A 10040-nucleotide genomic window follows, 5' to 3' on the forward strand; every position below is an offset into this window, starting at 1 on the left:
ACTGGTCAGATCCATGTACTGCAAGCTGTTGGTGGTGCTACTTCTGTGTAATATACTACCATCATACAGTTACATTAAGTCCATAAAATACAAGTAATACAGTCAATTAGGTAGGGGGTTGCTAAATGAGCAGAAAGGAGCTTTATAGAGGAGGTTTGTTTCATCCTGAAACCATTGATAGGAAAGAATATACACACTGTTACATATATTTAAGTGCATATCTTATCAGATAAACCAAAATTGTACTGCCAAAACATTCATTCTTGCTATGGAACATATAAAAAAAACCACAAGACAATTCATAAGAAAAAATACTATTTATTATACATGAGTTCTAAAGAGAAAATAATTCTATTAGAAGTGAAAAGCATGATCTCCTTCTCCCATCATCACACACACACACACACAAAAAGACAAATCATCCCAAATCAACAAACAAACATTCAAAAATAAATCCACCAGGTGACATTCCCAAAGAATTAATATGGCATCACTTTGAATTTCATACAATGATTTCATATAAAGTACAAATAAAACATGTCAGTGAGATGTTCGATGCTACAATATTACCAAAATTTTCTTGGTTGCTTTCATTTTACAAAATCCTATTGAGAAGTCGCAGCTTAATAATATTTTTTCACATGTAAAAGTTTTCAACCCACAGTAGAAAAACAACCCTAAGACATTCATTCGTGTTTGAAATGTGACCAAAAAGTGAACATGACACAGGTGGTCAGACCACCAACAATCTAGAAAACGTGTACTTCGTTTTTTTGAAATGTAAAAAAATTTAACTCTCATTTGGGAGCTTCATAATGGCAACAGCAAACTGCAGATGCAGTTCATCGACAGTGTGAAATTTAGAGCAACCTGTAGGTATTATGAAGCTCTGATCTAACAGTTATGCATCTTCAAATATAATAAGTGGCTCAAGTAAACTGTAACCAGATTTGTCATTCAGTCTAATATTGCTCAGTCTTTAAAGAAGCAGTATTTTCTGGTCAGGTAAACAGACACAACATATTGTAGTTGTAACATACAAGCAGCTACAAAACCTTCAAAATATAAATAAAGTAAAATAAAATCAATTATTGAGCAAATTTGATATGAGTGTATCTGCGATAACTAGGCAGCATGCAGTGATCAAAAGCATAAGTATGCAGCTTTTTCTAGATGGAAATTTCTTCACATAGGATAACAGTAAAAAAAAAGTTATACTGATTGGTCTCAAAAGACTACAGTTATCATTTTAAACATGTTAATGTAATAAATAAGAATCCACCACCCATCAATGCCTGCTTTAAAAAAGCATATAAGGCCATATATTAAAAGTCATGCAGCATAAGAAATCATATCTTATCATTTTGGCTCAAAGAAACTACTTTTCAAGATAAAAAAAATAAAAAATTGGTCAAGTTCTGGGAATAAAGTCAGTTGGCATAAGGCAGCCTGAGCCTCTTTTTAGTGTTTAACTAATAGTGTAGGTTTATTCAAGAGCAGTCCGATCTTTAAAGTGCCACCAAATCCCAAGAGCAGAAATGTTCTAACATTTGACCACTATCAATATACATGATCAGTTTTCACAATAACATATTTCTATTGAATATCAATTGATATGACCAGCCCTCTATATATTATTATTGCTTTTCAGATGTCCTTGAGCCTTTTCTTCTTCTGTACCCAGGGTTCTTGTTATTGTCCCTTTATACCCTAAGTAATTATATTTGTTGGTTTATTTCCTCACTTTATGAAAAGAGGAGTAATGTTACTAGCAAGGTTTAAGATGAGAAAGACCTCAGATCAATCCATACATTATCTGTAACCTGTTGTCCTACTTAGGGTGGTGTGGGGAGCTGATCCCAGCTGTCACTGGGTAAAGGTGGGGCAGACTCTGGACAGGTTACAACACTATCACAGGGCTGACACACACACACACACACACACACACAGTCAACAATTACTGTAACCTGCCCTTTGAAGGTTTTCTCTGAAACAACCCTGGCTAACATGGGGGAATATGCAGACTCCACACAGATGGGCACAGGTTCGAACCCCAGACCAGCTTGTTGTGAGGTGAAAGTGCTAGCCACTGCATCACCGTGCCATCCAAGGCCTCAGACAGCTATTATTGTATCAGTCAACAAACCATAGAAACGGGGCATCGGTGACGTAGTGGATAGTGCCGGCGCCCCATGTCCAGAGGCTATGCCTCACTGCAGCGGTCACAGGCTCGACTCCGGCTTGCAACCCTTTGCTGCATGTCAACCCCCACTCTCTCTCACCCCATTTCAATCTGTCCTGTCCTTTAAAGGCAAAAAGCCCAAAAAAAAATCTTAAAAAAAAACAACAAAAAAAAAAAACCAACAACAACATAGAAACGGCCTTTACTTTGTTTTGTGGTCCTCTAATTATTGTTTTTGCCAGAACACTGACTAACCAATGGTTAGACTCCACAGATAAAGATGCATTTAACCTAGAAACCGTGTTGCTACTTAGTAATCATTTTGTTTGTAATTCATTTAAATGATTTAATGTATTTATATTTGGATATTAAAGATTATTTTTGTGATCCGTACCTAAAAAGCCTGATTACATCAACTGTGCTTCAACACTGTTAAGCAATGACGACTCTAACAGGGGGGGGGGGGGGGTGATGTCTGTAAACATTAACTTAATCTTAAGGGCTCTGCACACCTACAAAGAGATTTTCTCAGTTTATCTGATTAGACTTCTGGGAAATGTGTGAGGTCACCACATGCTAGTTAGAAATATTACAGGAACAAAAAAAGGGAGATCAATCTGTGCCTCACAGACACTCCTAAGACAAGATCGAGTTAGGCAAAACAAGTGACAACGCTTGTGTCTGTAGATGTTTAGAAAAAGTCGATGCAGCTGTAGAATGAAGCACACAAAATACACATTGTCCAATATCAGCATGTTTTATGCTATATTATATTATGCAGGCAAATAATGAGGCATATGAATAAGTTAATCAAAGTCTGGCAGCTGTATTACAGCAATTTCTTTGTTTGACCAAAGCCAATTATTTCTTAAAAGAAAAAAAAAAAACACTCATTGATTTTGTTTTGCAGGCTGGTAACAATATGGAGAATTAAAGGCAGCATGATATGCAGAAATGTGCACTTAATTTCATAATGTAAACTAATTCAAACAATGTGCATTTTGTGTGCTTAATATGGAGTCTCGTACACATGTAGTCGCCTTCCTGCACTCAGTGGCCGTAACATACTGTAGAAAATATAAAATAATTTTTGGTCACAGCAGAGGGGGGGTTCCTGTTTGAAATCTCAACTCTGTGGCTTACCAATGTCCACAGTAACATTCACGTAAAGAGGGAACCTCTCTATCGACAAAGTCTTATATGAGCAGCTGTTCAGTCCATCCTTTCTCCACACCTGTGGTGTTCGTCCCAACAACTTCATCCTGGGAAGCAAAAAAAAATCATCAATGAAGAGATTAAACTAGCAGCACAAATCATACATTTTATTGATTAATAGTGTGCTGAAATAAGCTTAACACATTATCCCCATCTTACACTTACTGACCTGTCTTTGTTTATTTCATTGCCACTGTCCCGTTTGTGAAACACCATGGTGTAGCGAGCCACATCAGCGGGCGGACGCACAATCTTCATTTTCTGCAGCTCCACCCTGCAGACAGCAGATCCATATGTATCAGTAAACCAGTGAAAGAACATATACATAAAAAAGAAACACTTTACTACAATTTTCTTGTTTGTGTTTCACCTGATGCGAAGGTCGTCATCTTCTCCACCCCAACCCCAGTACGTGTTTGAGAATCCATTCACTTGAAAAAACTGGTCTTTGGTCATAGCTGTGACTCCTCCAAAGTAGCCTTTGTAACGCAGCCTGAGCGTGGAAGAATGTGAAGAAAAATTACAGTTCTGTGTTTAGAGATGTTATCAGGGCTTTCAAGATAATATTGGGCTCGAGGAGACTGTTAATACTGTGTTGTCTATTCACAGGGGTAATATAAAGTTTAACTGCTGACTCATGATTCACAGTAAATTTGGTCGTATACTTACTTGTATCCTGTGGCGTTCCGGCCAACCACCAAGTGTTTGGGCTGCTTGTCACAGACATATAAATTATGATCATTTTCAGGAACAAGGTCCACATCATGGAAGATGAAGCACTCCCAACTGTAGTCCTTCAGTGCCTCCAAATACCCGACATTGAGTAACTTGGCACGGTTGAAAGTTGCATCACCAGCCTTTGATAACACAGAAAACACGATAAAAATCACAATCTGCTATTGTCTTTTATGGACTATGTATTGTTCAAAGATCAGTGTAGGTGTAGGGTTTTTTTCTGTTGTATCCTTTCTCCATTGAAAACTGATTTCAGTAGGTAGGAGTGTCAAGGTCATCTACAGCACAGCCATAGGTCAGAGAAATTATTAAATACTTGTGTGGGCCAGTTATTGAATAACTGGTGGTGTCATCGCACACAGACTGCTTAGCATGTGAATGATGTAGGAGTTTAATGTGCTTTATTCTGGTTGATTTTTACAAGCAATCACCATGAAAGTCAGACGCTGCCTCAGTAGCAGAATATTATAAAGTATTTCATAAAATTGAGGCAGAGAGGAACACACACGGTGTGCATTCAAATCATAAGCTAATAATTCAACCAGTGCTGACACACTGTTGATTTGCATGTTTTTATTTAAACACATTCTGCCATCTAGTAACTGATAATAATCCTTTCTTCTTGGAGTACTGAGTACTTATGGGGTTGCAGATGATTTGCCTTTGGCATGTGAAAATGTTTGGCCTCAGTTGTTTCTTTGTTTTCAGCAGCTGTTTCTTTTTTTTTTTTGCATCACTGAACTTAAGTTGTTGCATTCATTAAGTCTTTGAAGTCTACAAGTGTTACAAATTTTATGTCTCCAGTAGCGATGCTTTGATATAAAAACTGCTGACCGAAACACATTTATAAAGTATTTAAAGAAAAAGATTGTGCAACGAATGTTGGTTGATTTTTTCCTGAAAGTTTTATGTTTTACCTGCTCGACATTTTGTCATTTGTCAAAAAAGTTTATTAACATAATAGTTTTTTTCATTTCTTCACTTAAAGGGATAGTTGGGATCTTTTGAAGTGGGGTTGTATGACGTACTTATCCATAGTCACTGTATTAACTTCAGTAGATGTCAGTCGACAACCCCCAGTTTGCAGAAGCAGACAGAAGCACTGACACAGAAGCTAAGTAATGTACTGCTGTGGGGGTGGCAGCAGCAACATGGGTTTTAGCGATCTAAAAAAGGCAGTATCAGTTTAAGCGTACACTATATTTAGAAATATTTACCGTGCCATCAGACAGCCTTTTCCGACAGGGAACTGAAGTCGCTCTCTTCAAAGCCAGACTCCACTGAGAAAAACAGGGATTTAACATCTCTGAGCACAGAAGCCGCTGCTTTACCTCTGCCTCAATCAGTTATTTTGTTTGTGTTATTGTGAGACTTTGATGTTTTAAGGGGTTAGTTTGGATTCGGGGCTCAGTAGTTGATGACTGTCATCAGCGATGGACAATGGCATCGTCCACTGGCCCAACCAGAGTTCAGCAAACTAAAATCACATTTTTTCTCAATGGAGTCTGGGGACTTTGACGTGAGCACAGATAGGGAACTGAAGCCAGGGAGGGGGCTGTCTTCGGTAAAATAAAGTGGTGAAAATATTCTAAATATAGTGTGTATAGTGTCTAATATTGTTTTTTTTTTTGTTTTTTTTTAATGGGCCTTTATTTATGTGACTAAAATACGTTTAACTGCTGCCCCCTCAAAACCGGGGGCATGCATGTAATAAAGTGACCATGGATAAGAAACTCATGCAACCCCACTTCGAGTGAGACACTTAAGTGCAGTTGCATCACATTTGGTCATACTCAGATATTATACTTTTTATTTTTGATTGACAGGACATGATCGAAACTGACAATCACAGTTTTCAAAGAATAAGCTTGTATGCAATGATGCCAAGTTTTACTTTTGGTAAAGAAATTGTGAGGATTACTAGCAAAACAAAAAAAAAGGTCATTTCAACTAAGGAATTTACTAATACTAATAAACAGAAAAAGAATTCTTACAACTCAGTGCAGTTTCCAAATATCATAGATCAGTGCTCTCAGTATGAACCCTAAACATGAATTGATTTTATATGAGAACCGTGTTATATCAAATGGTGTGTGATGTGGAGCAGTACCTGCTGGATGACATAAATGGCGTAGTGTAGCTGCTGCCTCTGCAGAAAGGGGTGCAGGTGGTGTAAGAGGTAGAGGAGGTGTCTCTCTCTGCTGCGATGAGGGATGAGGATGGCTACGCTCTGCTTCGCTGTACAGTCCGAGGGCTCGTATTCACCCTCAGTCACTCCTTTGTTCTCACTCTCCACATCCTTCAGTTTCAGAGAGGATTCAAATGACAGCTTCACAGCTCCCTCTGTGGAAGTTAGCAAATTCAACCAGATATGAGTCTTAGAGATTGTTCTGTTAAACGTGATTCACAAGGCAGTACAAATCACATTTTCAGACTATTTGTTTTGCTCCCTTTTTAAATCTATGCAGGATAGACAATATGTAGCACCTATAAATGCAATTCACAATTGATTTCTATCATTATAATGTTTCATGTAAGACAATTAAAAAGTTCAGTTCATTCTTGAGTCCAAGTGGACATTTGTGCCTCAAGGCCATCTTGAGATATCACGTTCATGAAATGAGACGGACGCAAGGTCACAGTGACCTCTGGCCACCATATTCTAAAATATTAAAACTGGATTTTAAGTAGGTGTTTGTGCCACATTTGAAGATACTCCCTTAAGGGCTTTTTGAAATACCATGTCACAGTGACCTTGAACTTTGACCGGTGACAACTAACATCTTCATCCTTTAGTCCAAGTGAGCATTCGAGCCAAATTTGAAGAAATTCCCTCTAGGTGGTCTTGTGATATCGCATTCATAGGACAAATGGACGTACGTATTTATGGACAGATGAACGGATGGACAGACAACCCTAAAACATAATGCCTCCAGCTACAGCTATTGCCAGTGCAGAGGCAAAAAACATGTACTTACAAGTCAAAATAATTTATAATCATGCACAACACAATCAATGTAACCACTCTGCTGTATCCCAGTGTTCAAGGTGGCTTCACAGATTAATGAGTGGTACAAGCCCTTGTCTGGTTGACTAGATAACAGTTAAGTTATCTACTCTACCGCTCTTTCATCTACACCGACATGTAGTCAGCGTAAAGGTGGAGAATTTACAGAAAGAAACATGAAACAGATTACAAACAAATACTTCCTGTTTAGCAAGATGACACCACACACAGATAGATTTAAATTATTTCTGAGAAGAGCATTTTTCTTTTAAGCAAACATTTTAAACCCAACTAAATAAAAAATAACATACACAGTCATCTTTTTAAGCTGCACTTTTATGTATACTTACGTAGCAATGGTGACTCCTCAGGACATTCTTCTTTTGGTGCTGGAGTGTTTACGTGATCGGATGCCGCTGTCCAAGTGTTGACTTTATTCCTTAGGGTGTCTCCTTTGGCAAGAGTCTGTGGCGTGGCAGAGGAAACCTGTCCAGATTTCACTGTTTCGCCTGAAAAAGTCGCGATCCATGCAAGCACTGAGAGCGAGAGAAGGAGCAGTACAAAATACTTTCCCCTCCGCAAAATCTTGCACACAGGCGAACAGAAGCCCATGGCTGTGTGACTGCGCTGATGTCAAATAGTAAAATGGCAACCGTAGATGCTGTTAGTTCTAGTTTAAGGTATTTCGTCTGTGCAGGACATTTCAGCAGAAATACTGTGAGTCACAGTTTCACTGACCAGTCATCCCATGGCGACGAAACATGCTGCCGAACAAAACAGTGAATCAAGTGTATAAGCTCTGTGAAGTAAGGAAAACTTATTGGTGAAAATCCATCGCTGAACCCTCAAAATCCAGCTTCAGGGGGTGAGGCAAAAACCTTGACTTCTCCGACAACTGTATATTGATTTTGAGAGAGAAAAGGTGTTACTACCATGACTGAGCATATTTGCATAATAATAGCACATCTTCTCGTGCAAAACTACACCCTGACAGGACAGGTTTTAGTTTTAAAAAAGATATCTTTACTTTTCATAGAACAAAAACACATGGTGAGATGTTATCTTAGAAAACAAACCAAGATACCAGTTCTCATTTTTCTTTTGTGTTCAGAGCCGTTTATTCTGTTACACACCACTGAAAGAGCTTCCTGAATGGTAATTTCACACCCAGTAACTAAATGCCTGTCTTTCTCTGTTCCCCTTGACAAAGTTTGGTATCACATTACAGCGCGTCACCTGTCTCCTCACTACTAATCTGTTAAATATTTTCTATTATTGATTAATCTATTTTGTTGACTGTGTAGGGACTGCAGGAAACAAACTAAAAGTCACTGAGAGGCTGAGGCTGGGCCTGGTTAACTTGTGGGACACACCAACAAAAGATTTGCTGAGATCCAAAATACATTAAATACATTTATTAATGAAAAGGAAACAACTTATTATAACATATTTTGGATCACAGCAAATCTTTTGTTAGCGTGTCACACAAGTTTACCAGGCCCAGCTTCAGTCTTTCAGCAACTTTTAGCTTGTTTCCTGCAGTCACTACATTTTTGTCAAAAACTATGGCAACCCACTCACCCTCTCTCTCCAACCAAAACAAAAAACCACACAGGTGAACATGAGGTGTTCATATAGATTGAGTGTCACCGCCCTTACCCATGTGCCCCAACTCTACCAATAACCACAGTCACAAAAAATAATAAATGATAATGTCCCAAAACACTGAACATATGACAATACAGAAATATAAACCATTTCAAAACTTGTTAATTGTACTAATCTAACCAAATCCATGACTTTCTAAATCGATTACACTACAGACTGATCGATTAATCATAGATCCAAAAATGCCAGAGAAGTGTGCAGCACATTATGATCTCAAATTACTTGTTTTGTCTGATCAGCAGCACAAAACTAGGATATTCATTGTACAATGACAAAACAAAATCTGAATGATTGGCCCTGCTTTTCAACACTAAACAAAATACATTAAACACGATCAGATACAACTTAATACAATATATCGATATAGCAAAGCAACACTCCCCAGGTTATACAACACAGAACAGTGACCATGAACACAATACACAGTAGCTAGTATTAATTTAATGTTAACTGTCATGTCTAGGTTGTTGTCTCCAGCAGGAAAACGCGTTTAAGACTAAAGCTTTGACATTTTTTTTAGCTTTCCCCCCTCACGCCTCCGTCACTGTGTGCTCATGGTAATTTTGGGTATTGACAGTGAGAAGCTAGCACTAGCTAGTTCAGAGCAACACCATGATATCTTTATGTAAATACTATATGTAGGACACTACCTCTTTTACATCCTAGACAGCTGCTGCTTCTCCCGATCACTGTCCATGTTTTATAACAGTGATGTCTCTAATCTGTTCCGAGAGCTGGCTGCAGCTGTGCCCAGATGAGCTCAGAGTTAACGTAACGTTATTAGCTGTTAGCTAGCTGACGAATGCGGATGTAACGGTGTGTGGAGTTACTGTGAAAGTGCTGTAAAAGTTAAACATTAGCATTAAGCTAACAGTAGCTCATCACGGAGCCCGAACACAAACTGACCAGATTTAAGCGCATCTTACCTTTGACACAAATTACCGTTATTCCATGTTATCAATTCAGTAGCAGCACATAACAGTGTGTCATGCTGACGGAAATACAGAGTACTTCCGCCGGTTGTATTTCATAATAAAAGCATATACATTACATGAGGCTATACTTACACTCTCTCCCAGGGATGTTAAACTCATTTTAGTTCATGGGCCACATACAGCCCATCTTGATCTCAATAAAAATAAAACCATTTCATAATAACCCATAAATAACAACAAACAACACCTCCCAATTTTTTGCTCTATTGTTAGCATAGAGAAGTACAAGTGCTGTTTG

At 38.3% G+C, this 10040-nt stretch overlaps 1 protein-coding gene across 2 annotated transcripts; it reads right to left on the reverse strand.

The window, feature by feature from the left end:
- Nucleotides 1-302: 302 nt before the first annotated feature.
- Nucleotides 303-9809, reverse strand: b4galt4 (UDP-Gal:betaGlcNAc beta 1,4- galactosyltransferase, polypeptide 4). 2 transcript variants are annotated; one of them, XM_050040688.1, is made up of 7 exons: nucleotides 9734-9809; nucleotides 7490-8034; nucleotides 6243-6475; nucleotides 4067-4254; nucleotides 3768-3890; nucleotides 3567-3671; nucleotides 303-3444 (listed from the first exon to the last, which is right to left on the reverse strand). In XM_050040688.1, the coding sequence occupies exons 2-7, from the start codon at nucleotides 7749-7751 to the stop codon at nucleotides 3309-3311; spliced, it is 1047 nt and encodes a 348-aa protein (XP_049896645.1). In that variant the 5' UTR covers nucleotides 7752-8034; nucleotides 9734-9809; the 3' UTR covers nucleotides 303-3308. The 2 variants fall into 2 exon arrangements, with proteins under 2 accessions (XP_049896645.1, XP_049896644.1); XM_050040687.1 differs by lacking the exon at nucleotides 9734-9809 and adding an exon at nucleotides 9458-9719.
- Between the last annotated feature and the right edge of the window lie 231 nt (nucleotides 9810-10040).

The sequence above is a fragment of the Epinephelus moara genome, chromosome 3 (genome assembly GCF_006386435.1).
Source record: "Epinephelus moara isolate mb chromosome 3, YSFRI_EMoa_1.0, whole genome shotgun sequence".
In the NCBI taxonomy this organism is placed as follows: Eukaryota; Metazoa; Chordata; class Actinopteri; order Perciformes; family Serranidae; genus Epinephelus; species Epinephelus moara.